This window comes from Rhinolophus ferrumequinum, chromosome 9 (assembly GCF_004115265.2).
Source record: "Rhinolophus ferrumequinum isolate MPI-CBG mRhiFer1 chromosome 9, mRhiFer1_v1.p, whole genome shotgun sequence".
Taxonomy (NCBI): Eukaryota; Metazoa; Chordata; class Mammalia; order Chiroptera; family Rhinolophidae; genus Rhinolophus; species Rhinolophus ferrumequinum.
In genome coordinates this window covers 39,349,940-39,368,214 of record NC_046292.1, presented here as the reverse complement: position 1 = coordinate 39,368,214, position 18,275 = coordinate 39,349,940, and the positions used below count along the sequence as shown (strand labels likewise).

The window sequence follows — 18,275 nt, the reverse complement described above, 5'->3', positions numbered from 1 at the left end:
ACTACAAAGGAGTCCAGGAGGAAGTTCTTTGAGGAGTTGGAACTATTCTGTATCCTCATTTTGTTGGTTAGAAGAATAATCACACGTGCTAACATTCATAATCTGTACATTAAGATAAGCACTTTAACTATACGTTAACTTAAAAAAATAAAATTAATTGACCCAACTCACAGTAACTGTTTTCCTTGCCCAGATAATAATAATCCAAAGGGTTGGAGTTCATGGAGAGAGAAAAGAAGAATCAGAGATACAGTAGAGTGGGCAGGAAGGGAGAATGAGAATATACATGCTAGGTAAACAATTGTCCTGAGCATTTTTTCACTTTTCTTCTTGGAGAGTTGTCCCCTAAAGTTCAGTCTTATTTATTTCTTGGGACTTCCTCCTCTTTCCAACTGTAAAACTATTCTGATTATCAGTGATTTCCGTTGTTTGTCCTACAAGTCACTCAACACTTTGGTGCAATGTTAATTTTTAGGTTGAATTTTACTTTCCAGATTACCTCATTCCCCAACAATGCTGATGATGGTTAAGCTTTCAAAGCAAAGCCCTCTCTACCAGTTCCAACGTTTGAATTCAGACAGAACCAGGGGAAAGGCATTTTTCAGTGTCTCTCCTCTTTACACTTCAAATGCCTCTCTTAATCAAAGTTGCTAGAAATATGTGAGACAAATCTGTAATTTTTAATTTTTTAGTAGCCACCTTAAAAACATAAAGCAAGAGAAATCAATTTTTGCACTCCGTCTTTGAAATCCAATGTGTGTTTTGCCCTTAAAGTAGCAATTTGGACTAGCCACATACCAAGCCCAACGGTTAAACAGCCTCTCATTATTTGGACTTTAATCATTATTGAATGTTTGAGCCTCTGCCTACATTCTTCATTCACTGATTGGTCGGCAAACACTGGAGGGTCTACTATGCACCAAGCATTATGCTGGAAACTGGAAATACAAAAGCAAAGGAGACATTGATTGGCCTAAAGCTCAGTCTGTGAGGGTGGGAGACACAAAGGGGCGGTCGTAAAATAATGCGAAGGAATTATGACATATATGCACTTTATGAGCACCTGAAAGGGTAAGGAAGTGCTGTAAATGTAATTTTAGAAGTGGTCCTGGGCTGGCTTCAAGGATGTGTAATGTTCAATTTATGAAGAGGTATGGGAAAGGGCACTCCAGAGGTGCCAGCTTGAGCAAAGGCACTCAAACTAGGGAGCATGGGTCCCAGGGACCATCCTAAGAGTACATATTGGAGCAAAAATGAAACAGGAAAGTGAATACGTAAGCAACCCCAGTAACGGGGTTTGGTAGGTTATGTTTGGCTTGTAAAATAAAAATCTCCTACATTTCCTAAAATTTCAAAAGAAGTGAAATGCAAATAACACCGGATTTAGGCTTTGGCCAGTGACAGTCGCCATTCCTCTGGAGTGGCTGGCTGCTCCACGAGGGCAGAGCCATCTGCTTTGCTCACCACCCTACCCCAGGGCCTGCAACATTGCCAGGCAAAGGGTGGGTGCTAAAGGGTTTACAAGAGCTAGAGGTTCGTCCTTCATTCTCTCCCCTCCAGTCCTCCCCATCCAGCAGAGTGGGAAAGGGGAAAGGGCAATAGCCAGGCAAGGAATCTTCGCCTAACTGCAGGGCGCCCCTGCCCCACGCCTCGGGAGGCAACTCAATTCTTGACCGTTTCACGCGCCTCTCGCGGAGACGCCATCTAAGGAGGGGGGAGGAGGGAGCAGCCGCGCCCCTCCGCTGAGGCTCAGGGGCGGGACCCGCAGCCCCGCAGGTTCCGAGGCACGAGTCTGGCAGCCCGCGCCGCTGCAGACCCCACGATGCAGAGCGCTGTGGACCCCACCAGCGCGCAGGTTCCCGTCCACCCCTCCCCGCGCTTTGGCAAGAAGAGGGTGGAGCGGCCTGACACCCGCAGCCAATAAAAGCAGCGGGTTCCTGGTCCGATCTCCGATGCGGCTCGCCATTGGTCGCCACCCAGGTCTCGGCCCACCGAACCTTTGCGACCCGAGCCAATCGCGAGTCGGCGAGGCGACTCCTAGCTCCCTAGAAGCGGGCTGCGGGCGCAGGCGGGCGCGGAGCGGCTGGCGGTGACAGAGGACGAGAGCTAGCATCCCCTCCCCCTCGCGGCGCGCCGCCGGCCTCACCATGGATCCCGCGGTGTCGCTGGCCGTGTGCGCGCTGCTCTTCCTACTCTGGATCCGCGTGAAAGGGCTGGAGTTCGTGCTCATCCACCAGCGCTGGGTGTTCGTGTGCCTCTTTTTGCTGCCGCTGTCGCTCATTTTCGACATCTACTACTACGTGCGCGCCTGGGTGGTGTTCAAGCTCAGCAGCGCGCCGCGCCTGCACGAGCAGCGCGTGCGGGACATCCAGAAGCAGGTGAGCGTCCCCGGACGGGCGCCGGAGGCCCGGGCTCGCGGGACAGGGCCTTGTTTGGGCACAACGGGGCGCGAGGCGCGGAGTGGTGTTTGGTGTAGGGGGAACCCAGACTGCAAGGAGGAGGTGGGTTTGAGGGGGATTTGAACTCAATAAAAATGTGATGGTTGGGGCTTCCCGGGAAGGGAATGGAGTAAGCAAAGACATGGAGGGAACAGAACATTGCTGTTTATGGGGTGCTCGGGTACCCGGAGGGATATAAAGAATCCTAAGATAGGGGGAGGTGGGCAGTGCACAGGTAGTTGTTATTAGGCCCCAGCGATTTCAGAGGAGGGAGGGCTTCCGGGAGGTGGAGCTGGCACTAGAGACTGGAAAGTAGGGGAAATGATTGGGGGAAGGTGTATCGGGTGGAGGGTCCGTTGTGAGCGACGGTAGAGAGGGGGAGAAAGTTGAAAAGTGAGTTTGGAGCTAGGTTGGGGAGAAGCCTTGAGTTTGGGGTTTACTATGTAGCAGCAAGGAGCTTTTGACACCCTTGGGATAAGGGACCGAAGTGACAAGGTGGTGCATAGCCAGGGTGAGGAGGTAATAATAGCCATGGTATTATTGCAGTGGGGGCCAGGCACTCACTCTTGGACAAGGCATTCATCTGCCTCCCGGTAACTCTGTCCATCCTCCCCTGTGTCAGTGCCCACAGAGCCTGCCCTGCTGCTGCCTTCTCCCATGGAGAGCTGCGTGGGCATGGAACCTGGGCAGGTTCTTGTCTCCCTCTGCCCCTCCTTGTGTTCGTCTCTTAACTGGAGTCAGGTTGCAAAGGGCTTCTGTTTCTTGCTGCCCCTCTCACCGCAGGTGTAGCAGTCCCCATGTTCTGTTTGCACTGTGTTGAAGATGGATACTGAGAGGATCCCCATGAGGGGGGAGACGCTGGGCGGGTTGGGGAATGCAGCGTCTGGAAGTGCTTTGCTTGGGCTGCCCTGGGTTTTGCTGGTCCCAGTCACAGCTCCAGAACCCTTCCTACCCTTCCTCCCCAACTGCACCGTCTTTCGTAGCTCTTTCCATGCGTTCAGATTCTCCGTTTACCTGCTTGTCTCCCCCAACAGAACGTGAGCTCCTGGAGGGCAGGGGCTGGTGTCCGACTCACCTCTGCCCCAGAGCAGTCCGCTGAGCACGTGTTTACCTAAACGCAACCAAAGGGCTCGCTGTGCACACCCTGTACCACTGATGTCCATTATTTCTAATCCTTACAGCCACCCTGGTAGGTCTTGTACCTATTCTACAGATGGGAAAAGTTCAAGTTCAAAGTATAAATCAGTACTCAAGATGATGGGGCTGGAACCCAAGTCAGCTGATTTCAGAGCCTGAACTCTGACATTCTTTTCTTTCCCATCCCATCCCATTCCATCCTGTAGGTCTGGTTCTTTTGCCTTACACCTGGCGTGTTGTAATTAGCTACCAGAGTAGTTCTCCCTTCTTGGGCCCTCCGCACCTCTCTTTGGCCTACATGCAGCCACAAGGACTACTTTCCACAGCATTGCTTCCTTGTCCAAAATCTTGGTTGGATCCAATCCAACCCTATTTCAGGCTTTATGGCTTCCCCATTCACTTCATGTTGTGTGGCCCACCCTCCAGCTTGAATGCAGTACCCCAATCCATTCCCCACACCTCTGAGCTTATATTACATACCGGGACTGCAGAGTCGTGCAGGGGTAAGGCCTGCTTGGTCATGGAATCCCACATCTCGTGTCTTCACCTCTACTTACAGGAATCCATTCCTCAATAACTCCCCACCGTCGGACACCTCTACTTCCCGTGGCACCCTGGCCTCCGATTACAGGAAAGTTCTTCCCTGTGTTGAGCTGTTTGCCTGAATAGCTTCAATGCAAACTCCTCCAGGATTCTTGGTTGCAAATGATAGAAACTCAGCTCAGAATGTTGACCAAAAAAAAAGGGAGACTTTATTGACCCAGGTCCTGAAAAGTCCCAGAGTAAAATTGGCTCAGGCATGACTGGATCTAGGATCTTCCATCTCCATCTTTCCGTCCCTCTGCCATCTCTTGGCTGTACTTTCCTCTGGGTTGACTTCGCTCTCAGGCTGTCTCCCTGCACCACACACTACTCCCCAACAGTTTCTGGCTTATATCCAATCAGCTTAGCAGCCCCCTACTGCAAGTGCCTCTCCAAGAACGGCCTTATTGGCTTGACTTGGATCATAGGCCCATCCCTGAATCAGTCACGATGACTAAGAGGATGGAGTCACACCTCAGTCATGTGCCCACCTCCTGGGGTATGGGGAGAATCAGCATCACTTGAACCAAAGGAAGTTGGGAGTGTTAGAAGCAGATGAAGAGGGAATGGATGGTCACAGGTCATAGTGACACACAGCCACCTCCCTGCCCTTGTGCATCTCAGCAGGAAGGGAACACTTCCTTCCATGTTACTGATGGCCTGTTGTCTCCTGGGCTTTCTGTTCTCTGTGTTTTGTGCCCTGGTCACTTATCGTAGAGGTTTTTCAAAAGCTCTTCCTTCATTAGCTTGGTGGTCTTTCTCTGCCCCTCCAAGTGATACATGAGTTAACACATGCAAATATTGAGAACGAGGCTTGGCACATAACAAGCCTCGGTTCGCGTTAGCTATTACTCTGTTGACTTTTTTTTTTTTATATATAAACATTTTTTTTTTTTAAAGACCAATGAAACTAAGAGCTAATTCTTCTTTTTTTTTTTTTTAATTGGGGAAGAGATACAGGACTTTATTGGGGAACAGTGTGTACTTCCAGGACTTTTTTCCAAGTCAAGTTGTTGTCCTTTCAGTCTTAGTTGTGGAGGGTGCATTTAGCTTCAACTTGTTCTTTTCAGTCTTAGTTGTGGAGGGTGCAGCTCAGCTCCAGGTACAGTTGCCGTTGTTAGTTGCAGGGGGCGCAGCCCACCATCCCTTGCGGGAGTCAAACCGGCAACCTTGTGGTTCGCGCTCCAACCAACTGAGCCATCTGGGATGCAGCTCAGCTCAAGGTGCTGTGTTCAATTTTAGTTGCAGGGGGCGGAGCCCACCATCCCTTGTGGGACTCGAGGAATTGAGCTGGCAACCTTGTGGTTGAGAGCCCACTGGCCCATGTGGGAATCGAACCGGCAGCCTTCGGAGTTAGGAGCACGGAGCTCCAACCGCCTGAGCGACCGGGCCGGCCCTACTCTGTTGACTGTTAATACAAGCCCATCTGTTCTTCTAAAAGTCAGATAGTTCTGGCTGTGAATCTGGGCTCTACCCTTCACTGGTTGTGTGACCTGGGCAAGTTATTTTGCCTTCCAGTTTTCTCATCTGCCAAAGGGGATCCTCCCAACCTCCTCGGGTTGTTGTGAGAATTAAGTGAGATGGTATACAACAGGTGCCTGGCACAATGGGGGCACCTAGTAAAAGATTATCATTTGTATGGGTGCTATTATTACCATTACAAAACCTTTCCTGAACTTCCCAGGTAGAGTTCATGTTTTCAGAATGCGATGACTCAGTATTCTAGCTCTTCATTCTTCTTTGTGGTGTGGCAACACCTGTCTTTTCTGTTGGCCTCACTAGCCTGGGAGGTTCCAGAGGGTAGAGCCAGTGGGCCTGGAAGAAAGCAAGGGCTCAGTAAATGTTGGCTGAAAGTGAAGGCCTCCTTCCCAGCCCCCTCTCCTGAAAGCAAGGCTTCAAACTGCTCTGGGGATCCTGAGGAGGGCTAGCTCAGCCTCTGTTCTATGGTTGCAGGTGCGAGAATGGAAGGAACAGGGCAGCAAGACCTTCATGTGCACAGGGCGCCCCGGCTGGCTCACCGTCTCGCTCCGGGTTGGGAAGTACAAGAAGACACACAAAAATATCATGATCAACATGATGGACATTCTGGAGGTAGACACCAAGAAACAGGTGAGCATGACATGGTTCCCAGACTGTGAGTGGGCGGGGCAATGCCCCTGGTGCAAGTGACTCCCAGGGAAATAGTTTCAGCCAAGGGCATTCCAGGGTAGACAGGTCCGAGACCACTGGTCATCACAGAAGGCTCTGCCCACCACTGCCATCCTCCAGAGCCTCACACCTTTGGAAGAGATTGGTCATAGCCCCACCTCACAGGTGGGCAGACTGAGAGTTCAAGGGGATTCTTTAAGCATCTGCAGTTCCACAGAAAGAGAGGGATGGGCATATCATGGGCAAAAATGACACACAAGGCTTCCGGATCTCTGAGAAAGACTTGCAGACAAGTAGAAGGGAGTACAAAGTGAAGCCAATTTGATTGGCTTGCTTTATCTGGTTTCTCATTTTGTTTACATTTAAACATGAACATCACACCCTTCTCCAGTATCTGTCCAGCAGACTCCTGGTTGGGAAGCCCTGTATTAAATTTTGAGAATGTACCCAGTTTTCTCTTTTTCAAACAGTGCTTTACACCTTTAAAAATTAACTTGTTTAATGCAAAATAAGACCTTGAATGGTGAGTCATATTAGAGCTGGTTTGATTATTAATAGTGATCTTTTAGGAAGAAGCTTTTTCCCTACGTAAGATGTTGTAGTGCAGATTTCAAATAATAGGCTATCAATAAAATGCTTGAAGTGATCGTTCGTGCTTGAAAAAAAGGGAGACACAAAAGGGAATTTATTTACCCCTTCTCGATAAGGAAATGTGCTGGTAAACAATGGGATGTGCAGGTGGCTGGAAAGGTGAGCCTTGTTCCAACCTTCCTGGGGACCCACTTGTTAATAGCTGTAGACATGTGTATACTGTTTGGCCTAATAATAATTCTGGTTCTTAAAACCTAGCTTCAGGAAACAGGAAACAAGATTAAACCAAAACAACACAGAGAGAAATTGTATGATTCCCTCCCTCCGTTCCTTCCTTCCTCCCATCCTCCCTTCCTCCCTTCCTCCCTTCCTTTCTTCCTAAATCACAGCTTTATTTATAATCCACAACAACACAATATTCAATAGTAGGGAGTTATTAGATATGGTATCCGCATGATGGCATTTTGTTGTAAGGCCTTTTTATACCGCTAAATAGCTTTATGAAATATGATTGATGTACGATAACCTGCACATACAGTATACAATTTGATAATAAATTTTGACACATGCATGCACCTATAAAATCGTTACTATAAGCAAGACAATCAGCATACTGATCACCAAAACTTTCCTCCTGCCCCTTGGTAATCCCTTCCTCAGAGCCCTCTCTGACTCTTACCCCACATCTCTAGGCAAATAATGACCTGCTTTTTGTCACTATAAGTTAGTTTGTATTTAGAGTTTTATATAAATGGAATCATGCATTATGTACTCTTATTTTGTCTGGCTTCTTTCACTCAGCACAATTATTTTGAGATGCATCCATGTTGAAGTATGTATCAGAAGTACATTCTGTGTCATTGCTGAGTAGTAGTCCATTGTATGATTGTATTGCAGTTTGTTTATCCTTTCACTTATTGATTAATATTTAGATTATTTCCAGCTTTGGGCTATCACAAATAAAATGGCTCAGAACTTTTAGGAACACGCTTTGTATGGACATATGCTTTCCTGCCTCTTGGGTAAATACCCAGGAGAGGAATGACTGAATCATATGATAGGTGTATGGTTAACTTTCTAAGAAACTGACAAATTGTCTTCCAACGTGATTGTAGCATTTTACATAGAGGTTCAGTGCTATAAATTTTCCCCCTTGAGCCATCCCACAAACCTTGATAGGTTATCTTTTCATTTTCATCCAGTTCAAAATACTTTCTGGTTTCCTTTTTGACATCTGCTTTGACCCATGAGTTATTTAGAGTATGTTATTCTGTCTCCAAATATTTGGGAATTTTCCAGAGATCTTTGTTACTGATTTGTAATTTAACCCAGTTGTTGTCAGAAAATATGTTTTGTGTGACCAGAATATTTTTCAGTTTATTGAGATTTACATTGTGACCCAGAATATGGTCTATCTTGGTAAATGTTCTGTGTGCATTTTTTAAAATGTGTATTCTGCCATTTTGGGGTAGTGTGCACTGTAAATGTCAATTTGGTCAAGTTGGTTGATTGTGTTATTCAGGTCTTCTGTATCCTTACAAATTTTCCCTCTACTTAGTCTATCAATTATTGAAATCTGTGCCTATGACTGTGGATTTGTCTATATCTCTTACAGGTCCATCAGTTTTTCTTTCATGTATTTTGAAGCTCTGTTATTAGGTGTATAAATGTTTAAGAATTTTATGTCCTCTTGATTAATTGATCCTTTATAATGATGAAATGACCTGTTTTATTCCTAGTTGTATTCTTTGCTCTGAAATCTATTTTTTATGATATAATAAAGCCATTCTAGCTTTTTTTTTTTTTGACTTGTGGTAGCATGATGTGTCTTTCCATCCTTTCACTTTTAATCTTTGTGTTTTTGTATTCCAAGTGTGTTTCTTGTAGGCAGCATATATTTATATCTTGCTTTTTTATCCAATCTGACAATCTCTGCCTTTTAATTGAGATGGTAAGACCATTTACATTTAATGTTATTATTGGTAAGGTTTGGCTCAACTCTGTCACCTTAGTCTTTGTTTTCTATTTCTCCCATTTGTTCTCTTTTTCTTTCTTTTTTTCCCTATCTTCTTTTGAATTACTGCATAATTTTTATGATTCTATTTTGTCTCTTTTGTTGGATTATTAAGTATAACCCTGTTTTGTTATTTTAGCAGTTGTTTTAGGATTTATAGTATACACTTACCAGAGTCTACCTTCAAATGATATCCTATTTTATGTGTAGTATAAGAATCTTATAGTAATATACTTCCATTTTTTTCCTCCTGACCTCTGTGCTATTGTAGTCACACTGTTACTTATGTCATAAAGCCCTCACTACATTACTTTTTAATAGTCAGTTATCGTTTAAAGAAATTTAAATAAGAAAAAAATCTTATGTACTTACGCCAGCTCTTCATTTCATTGTGTAGATTTGTATTTACATCTGGTTTAATTTTCCTTTTGCCTGAAGAAACTCCTTTAACATTCTTGTATTCTAACTTTGTTGGCAATGAATCTTTCAGCCGTTGTATGTCTGAAAACATTTATGTTGCCTTCATTTCTTTTCCAGTTTTTATTGTGGTAAAATACACATAACATAAAATTTACAACCATAACCATTTTTAAGTGTACAGTTCAGTGGTATTAAGTATATTCATAAAATTATGTAACCATCATCAGCTATCCATCCTTAAACTCTTTTCGTCATGCAAAACTGAAACTGTACTTTTAAGCAATAACTCCCGAGTCCCTCTTCCCCCTAGGCCCTGGCCACCACCATTCTACTTTTCTGTCTCTATGATTTTGACTACTCTAAGTATCTTTTATAATTGTAATCATACAGTATTTGTTGTTTTGTGACTGGTTTATTCCACTTATTGTAATGTCCTCAAGGTTCATCCAGGGTGTGGCATATTGCAGAATTTCAATTATTTTTAAAGCTGAAAAATATTCCATTTTATGTATATTCAATATTTATTTGTATATCTATTCTATCAATGGATAGTTGGTTGCTTCCACGTTTTAGCTATTGTGAATAATAGTGCTATGAGCATGAGTGTACAAATACCTTTTCAAGACCCTGCTTTCAATTCTTTAGGGTATATACCTAGAAGTGGAATTGCTGGGTCATATGGTAATTCTGTGTTTAATTTTTTTGAGGAACCGCCATACGGTTTTCCACAGTAGCTGTATCATTTTACGTTCCCACCAACAGTGTGCAAGGGTTTCAGTTTCTCCACATCCTCACCAACACTTGTTATTTTATGGGTTTGTTTGTTGGTTTGATAGTAGCCATCCTAATGGATGTGAAATTGCCTTCATTTTTGACAGATATTTTCACTGGGTATGGAATTCCAGATTGACAGTTTTTTCTTTCAGCACTTTAAAGATGCTTCACTGTCATCTTGCTTGCATTGTTTCCAACAAGAAATCTCTTATCCTTTATCTTTGTTCCTCTGTATGTAACATGTCTTTTTTCCTCTGGCTGCTTTTAAGATTTTCTCTTTATCACTAGTTTTGAGAAATTTTACTATGACGTGCTTTGGTATAATTTTTTTCATAATTCTTGTGTTTGGGATTCATTATAATTTTCATCAAATTTGGGAATTTGGGGGTCTTCATATCTTCAAATATTTTTTTCTGTCTGCTACTCTCTTTGAGAACTGCCATCACACATATATTAGGCCACTTGAAGTTGTTTCACAGCTCAGCTCACTGATACACTGTTGATTTTAATTTTTTTTTCCCTGTGTGTTTCATTTGGATAGGTTCTATTGCTGTGGATTAAATTTAGTGCTCTTTTCTTCCACAATGTCTAATTTGCCATCATCCCAGCCAGTGTATTTTTCATCTCAGGCATTGTGGTTTTTATTTCTAGAAGTTTGATCATAAATCTTTTTAATGTCTCTACTTAACTTTTTTACAGCCATAATAACTATATTCATGCTCTTGTTTGCTAATTTTAATATCTCTCAAATATGGGTCTGTTTTATTAAAACAGATTAATTAATTTTTCTCCTCATTGTGGGTTGAATTTGTCTGCCTCTTTGCATACCTAGTAAACTTTGATTGGATTTTAGACGTTGTGAATTTTACCTTGTTGGGTTCTGGATATTTTTGTATTCTTATAAATATTCTGGAGCATTGTTCTGGGATATGGCTGAGTTACTGGGAAACAGTTTGATCCTGTTCTTGATTTTTCAGGTGGGGCCAGAGCAGCATTTAATCTAGGGGTAGTTATTCCCCATTGTGAGGCAAGACCATTCTATGTACTCTACCCAGTGCCCTGTGAAGCATGAGGTTTTCCAGTCTGGCTTTCCAGATACTGTTCCCTGCCCTGTGTGAGCCCCTGCACTGTTTCTCGTGGCTCTTTCCCTGGCCTCAGCCTCAGGTAATTTCCTCATGTGTATACACTGATCAGTACTCAGCTGAATACTCAATGGGCACCCTTTTCAGTTCTTCAGAGTTTTCTCTCTATACAATTTCCTCTCCAACTCTGCCTTGCAAATTCTATTCACCTCAGCCTTCTGGGATTCTCAACTCAGAGTCCACTGGGCCCCCCTGGATTCCCCTTTCCTGCACTGCCTAACTCCAGGCAGTTAGCTGGGGCATTTGCAGAGCGCCCCTGTCTCAGCGATCATTAACTTCATTGCTTGATGTGCACTATGTTGAAAACTCTCATTTTATATATTTTTCTCTGCTTTTTGTTTTCAGGCAGCAGGGTAATCTGATCAACATAATGGCATATTAATGTATCCATTAAAAATCATGTTTTCCAAGAATATTTAATAACAGGATAATGGTCATGGTATCGTATTAAATTTTAAAAGCAAGACATAAAAGCATGTGTTCGTGTGTGTGCACGCGTGTGTGCATTGTATTAAAACATACAAAATAGCAACGTAGACTACATAGAAAAAGACTAAAAATAAATACATTTCAGTGTTAACATTGATAACTGAAGAGCTGGATGGATGATTTTTGTCTTCTTTATATATGTTGTTTCTTCCAAATAAGGGAGTATTTTCTCTATAATCTAGAAGAAAAATAAACTTAGTATTAAGGATAAAGATATTTGAAAGGACAAGATTAAACAGTAGCAAACCCAGCGCCAGAAACTTCATTCATTATGATGCAGTGTAACGTTCTAGAAAGAGGTGATACGGGCCATGTAGGAATGTCTGCGTTGATTGTTTTGGAAGATTTGGGAAGATACCTTCTACTTGCAGAAGCCCCTGGTAGGCCTGGCAGCCTCCTTGTGACTCAAGGTCTCTCTTCTTGTGTCAACAGATTGTCCGTGTGGAGCCCTTGGTGACTATGGGTCAGGTGACTGCCCTGCTGAACTCCATTGGCTGGACCCTGCCTGTGTTACCCGAGCTCGATGACCTTACAGTGGGTAAGGACTCAGACAGTCCTAGGATCATAGCTGAGGCACCTTGGCCCACCTTCTATCCAGTGCAGGAGTTGCCACTGTTCCATCTGTGACAGAAATCACCCCCGTCTCTCTTTGCCCAGCTCCAAAGACGGGGTGCTCCCTGCAAGGTCATTCCATTTCTAAACAGCTCAAATTATCAGCACTGTTCAATCTCTGGCTTGAATCTGCTTTCCTGTGACTTGTATCCATGGCTCCAGTTTTGCCCTGTGGAGCACACAGAGTAAATCTTTCCTTCCAGAGGATTCATCGTCCCCAAAGCCTTCTCTTTTAAAGGGGAAACACCTTCAGTTCTTTTAACTGTTCCCATGGGACACGGCTTCCTGCCATCCAACCGACGCCCCTTTTCATTAAGGTCCCTCTTAAAATGAATGCACACAGGTTTGTAGGTTGGGTCTGGCCAGAAGTGAGGGTGTAAGTGTCCTTGACAGGGTCTCCCATCCATCCCTCTCCTCTGAGCAAGCCATTATCCTGCAATCTGAGCCCCTCCTTCTCTCTCCTGCTCATTAGATCCACAGAGATGAGAAATCTCCTGTAAGTGAACAACCGTTTGTGCCAGCCCTGTCATACCACCCTTGTGCTATGAGCTTCCCCGCTCCGGCGATGTGCCCTTTACCTAATTCTCCCCCACCCCGCACCCTGCTGCTCCACCTGGCTAACATGTGTGTCTCTACAGGGGGGTTGATCATGGGCACAGGCATTGAGACATCATCCCACAAGTATGGTCTATTCCAACACATCTGCACGGCCTACGAGCTGGTCCTGGCTGACGGCAGCTTTGTGCGATGCACACCGGTGAGTTAAGAGATGGGGTGTCCCCGCCAGCCTGCCCTGGGCATCAAGGACCCTGGCACTGGGGAGGTGGCTCCCCTTGGGGTGCTCCATTTTAAATACACTTATTTAGCCTGGGTCTGTATTCATAATAATAAAGATGTATATAGCCCCTTTATGTGCTCAGACACTGTTATAAATGCTTAATATATATTAAGGCTTTTAATCCTTCAACCACTTTATGAGGTAGGTACTATTATTAGCCACATTTTATAGACAGGAAACTAAAGCACAGAGGTTAATCAACTTGACCAAGGTCAGATAGCTAGTACATCCTGCTTAGCTGGGATTCAGATCCAGGTTATCAGGCTCCCAGGTCAATGTCCTTAGCTTTTCATCACGCTGTACTGCTTGTCTGGGGGCAGTCAGGTCTCAATATCAAAGCAATATGTCAGACAGTATGAGAGGTAACTAAAAGCGATCAGAGGGGCTGTATTGCAGAAATAAAAGACAATTCTACTGCCCAAAGTGAGATACAAACATTTAAGGCATTTACCCTAAGGAGTGGGACAGGATTGAAACTTTAAATACATTCAGATCTCTCCAAGCATATCTGAGGGGCCCCTGGGATGGGAGGGAGAGTACAAGCCTTCAGAAGCAAATGTTTCAGGGAGTTACCGGAGTTGTCGGCGTCACAGAAGAGTGCAGGGCAGGACTCCCGACTTGGGAGCTCTGGTCTTGGGCAAGAGAGACCTCTTTCACATTAGGTCAGCACTTTTTCCTAAAAGGACTGGGCCCTGCCATGTAACTATTTATTAACAGCCAAGAGAGGAGACAAACATTCATGAATTCCTTCCCTTCTCTGAGGCCAAGTTTGCTGTCTGACAAATGTGATGTCAGGAGGAGAAAGTAGACACCATAAGGGAAGCTCCTAGCATAGAGCTGGGCACGTGGCAGACGGTTATTACTACTGATCTGACTGTGATCGGGGGGTGGCCTGGATGGGGGTCAGTTGGCCTGCTTGGGCTGTTCCAGAGGCTTCTACTGGTCCACTGCAGAGCGTCCTGGCTGCATCCCCCTGTCCACTGCACCCACCATGCCCACACCGATGGCATTCAGCATGAGCAGACACCACATAGGTGTCCTCTGGGTGAAGACTATACAAGGCTGGACTTTTCCAAAAGGCGCTCTATTAGAATTGGAGAATCTGGGTTAGAATGGCCAGATGAAAAGTCAGTCGTCTGTCTCCCAGACAAATGCCAAAACACAAAAATGATGAATTTAGAAGCAGATGTGGGGAACCAGATAAGTGTTACAGGCAGACGCTGGATCAGGAGTTAGGCCATCTAGCCTGAGTTCCGGCATCACCACTCTGTCTGTGGGGAGCCTTGGATGAGCCTTGTTACCTCTTGGTGCCTCACTTTCCTCACCTGTTCAGGTGGAAGTGTTAATGCTCTCCCTAGGTTATGGGGGAGGGGTACAATTCCACAGCGAACCCCTGGGAAAGGCTTTGTAAACGTGGGTAATGGCCCAGAAGGGAGGCTTTTTAATGTTCTGTGGTGACCCTGACCCTCAGTAAGAGTTCAGCTCTTTGTTTAGCCTGGCCTGGGATTCCTGGCCCTTCGTCCCCCATTTTGGGTCTTTGGGCAGTGCTGGTCATGGCCTCTTCCTGGGTCGCCTGTGGTCCAGGAGTTGTGCGTCTGTGGAGGAGAGAGGAGGCGCTCGCTCTGAGCACCCCTGACCAGGCAGTGTAAGGTCCATTGTCATGCTGAAGTTCAGAGGGAAAACTGAGGCCCAGAAAACACAGTTTGGAAAATGCCTTGTGGGGTTTACACAAGCAAGATGGTGACAGAACAGGAATTGAGCCCAGGCCCCGGGTCGTTGGTGCCCCTGTGTACTGCATGCCACCAGGCGGGGCCTCGGCTTCAAGCTCTCAGGAAGTGTTGACTCTGCCTTGCAGTCGGAAAACTCAGACCTGTTCTACGCTGTGCCCTGGTCCTGTGGGACCTTGGGCTTCCTGGTGGCGGCTGAGATCCGCATCATCCCTGCCAAGAAGTTCGTCAAGCTGCGGTTTGAGCCCGTGCGGGGCCTGGAGGCAATCTGCGACAAGTTCAAGCTTGAGTCCCAGCGGCAGGAGAACCACTTTGTGGAAGGGCTGCTCTACTCCCTGGATGAGGCCGTCATCATGACAGGGGTCATGACGGACGAATTGGAGCCCAGCAAGGTAGGCCAGGGCGTCAGCTGCTGCAGACCACAGCCTGGCAGGAGGAAGGCTTGGCTGGGCTAGGACTGAGTCTGGCAGCCTCCCTCCTCGAGGCTACAACCTGGGTCAGCTCACCTGGGGTTCGGGCAACAGGATCTATACTCAGAGCTTTCTTGGCAGTGACAAAAGCTTCCGTTTCCTCTGCCCGTACCACCTGCTAGGTATGTGTGTGTCTCTTGATGGATGTAATCTTTAATCCTCACAGCAACCCCATTTTGTAGATGAGGAAACCGAGGCTCCAAGAGATCATACAAACTTCCACAAAATGACAAAGCCAAGACCTGAGTAATTGATTTGATGCCTTGGATTCCAAATGGATTCTCCTTCAACTTATACTATGTAATTTTTAATAGTACTTTTTTTTATGAGAGTTTTTCAGATTTTTGTTATGAGAGACTTGTAAACAAGTAAAAGGAAAGACTCTACCTGTAAACCTGTAAACATGACCCAAAGCCAACTATTGCCAACGTGTTTGGTATATTTATTTCTTCTTTTTCAGTGCATAGATTTTTTTTTTTCTTTTTAAGTTTTTAAACTACAAAAGTAGTGTAACATTCAAATATATAAAGAAAAAGTTAAAGTGTGTCTCTTTACCCCCAGGCACACAACCACTTGTAGCGGTTTGGTGTGTGTTCTTCAAGGACGTGTGTGTGTGTGTGTGTGTGTGTGTGTGTACATACATGCTCTCATTTCATTCCACAGGATACCACTGATGCATGTAAATATTTGACCTAACTCGTTGCTTACTGATGAGCATTTATATCGCTTAACATGTTTTGTTTGCTCTTACAATTAAGATCGCAATGAAAATTCTCTTACATCTATCCTTGGCCTCTTGTATGAGCATTTCTGTAAGATTGAGTCTAAAAAATGGAATTTCTGACCCCAGGGTTTGAGCACGCTAAATTGATAGCTACGACAAAACGGCCCTCCAGAAAAGTACTGCCCACTTCCGGCAGCGGTGTGTAAGAGTGCCTTTCCCGTCCATTCTTGCCAACACTGGAGAGTATTACTCTTTCTATTTTTGCCAATCTGATAGTGTTAGAAATAGTAACTTGTTTTATTTTGCAAGTGACCTCCCAAGTCCTCAGGTCACTTGGGAGGTTGAACATCTCTTTATGCAGTTTTTGTTTTCAGCTGTGATCACCTATTCAAATTTGTGGGGTTTTTTATGGTCTAGTGTGGTAAGCATTCCCTCATGTAGTTACATTGCCTTCAAAGTGATCGTATTTAACATCTGCAGAACGTTGCATTGCGTGAATGCCCGATTATTTACTAAACCACCGTCCCACAGTTGCAAATTTAAGTTGCTTCCAGTTTTTTATTACGTTAATTAATGTAGCAAGGAACATCTTTTGTCTGTAACTTAAATAATATCTTAAAGTAGAATTAGTAGATCAAAAGTTAGGCACCCTTCAGGCACTTGATCAATACCTATGTACTTAAAACATTTTAAAATTGGAAGGGACTCAAAAATCATGTGAGACAATCCCCTCTCCAAATAAGAAACCGGGGCCCAGAGGGAGCTAGAGACTCCCCTGAGGACACACAGCTAACCCAGCGTAGATTTAAATTTGGGTCTCTGACTCCTACTTCAGTGTTTCTTCCCCTCCGTCTCAGCTTCTAGAATTTCGCATCATCCACAAACATTGATCAGGCACCTTTCCTTGTGGGAAAACTGGAACAGGAGTGGGAAGGCCGGACACTGAGCCCAAGTTCCCCAACACTCCCAGGCCCCAGGCCGAGCCCAATCAGCATGTGTCACCTCGTCACCTGGCCAGGACATCTAGTCCAGAGGTTTGCCAGCTTCTCGGAAGTGTTCGCTTAGAGGCTGCCAGTAGTGATAAGCTGAGGGAGGGGACCACGGGGAATCACCTCCCCCACTGTACCCACTCTTCTGTCATCTGTTTGATGTATTAGATGCCACCTAAGCTTACAGTTAGGCAGAGGGGTTTTTACAGCTTTTTCAATGTTTGAACACCACGACGCTGATTTTCCAACAAGACTGAGGCCTTACCCAGAGGCTTGTCTAGTGGCAGTGGCAGAGGCTGGGCTCCCAGGCCATAGCCTTTTGCAAAGTGTCGCAGTGAGCAAGACCCTGATGCCCGGTGGGAACAGGGCTGGGGGAGGAGCATGGTAGATGCCATTAGATGTGTAGACATTTTGTTTGAGGAGCATTTCTTCCAAATATTCCTTTTTGGCGGGCTGCTCAGGAATTTGTCCTTGGGTGCCAGGCACTGTCCAGGGGAAGGCTCACGGTGGCCCCAGGAGCAAGCAGCTCACCCCCATTGTACAGGGGAGGCCCAGAGGTAGGAAGTGGCTTCCTAGCTAAGTGCCAGGGTTAGAACTGGAACTCACGCCTGCCTGGCGACCCCATCAGTGTGCCCTGGGAGAAGTAGACAGTCTGGGTTCGTGATCATATCCTGGGCTTCTCTGACACAAATGGTTCCTGATAAGTCAGTGAGCACTGGGAGTGTCTGTCTCCAGGTACCTCCAAGTTTCACTTACATTATGCAGCTGGTGCCATTGCCAGGTGTGTGGCCAGGCCCGACCCGGGCTTAGATCAGGTTGCTGTGTTTCTGTTGGGTTTCGGTCTACTTTACATTAGCAGGCAGAGGCCAGTGCACGGAGTCTTTCGCCCTCCCCCACACTGTCCTCACCGAAACTGACTTTTATAAACAGGCTCTGTGTCCCCCGTTTCCTGGCACCTCGTGGCCCTTGGTTTCCTCCCTGCAGAGTGGCCTGCACAAGAGGGTGACACCCAGATAAGCAACCACTCAAAGGGTTGGCTGGCTCCAGGGTAGAGGAGGTTGGTGAGGGGATGTCGGGGGTGGAAGGCCAGTGGGGGTGAATACTGGGACCCCGCTGTGGGCAGGCACTAGTGCATGGCCCTCTCTACCTTATCTTTTAGTCTTCCCAACCACTCCAGAGG

At 45.6% G+C, this 18,275-nt stretch overlaps 1 protein-coding gene across 1 annotated transcript in view; it reads left to right on the top strand.

The window, feature by feature from the left end:
- Nucleotides 1-2,024: 2,024 nt before the first annotated feature.
- Nucleotides 2,025-18,275, top strand: part of DHCR24 (24-dehydrocholesterol reductase) — a 28,706-nt gene continuing 12,455 nt past the window's right edge. Inside the window, exons 1-5 of the mRNA XM_033114442.1 lie at nt 2,025-2,378; nt 6,111-6,266; nt 12,168-12,273; nt 12,986-13,104; nt 15,041-15,304. Of these exons, the coding sequence (XP_032970333.1) occupies nt 2,148-2,378; nt 6,111-6,266; nt 12,168-12,273; nt 12,986-13,104; nt 15,041-15,304 (876 nt within the window). The 5' untranslated portion in view covers nt 2,025-2,147. The remainder of the gene's footprint in view (nt 2,379-6,110; nt 6,267-12,167; nt 12,274-12,985; nt 13,105-15,040; nt 15,305-18,275) is intronic.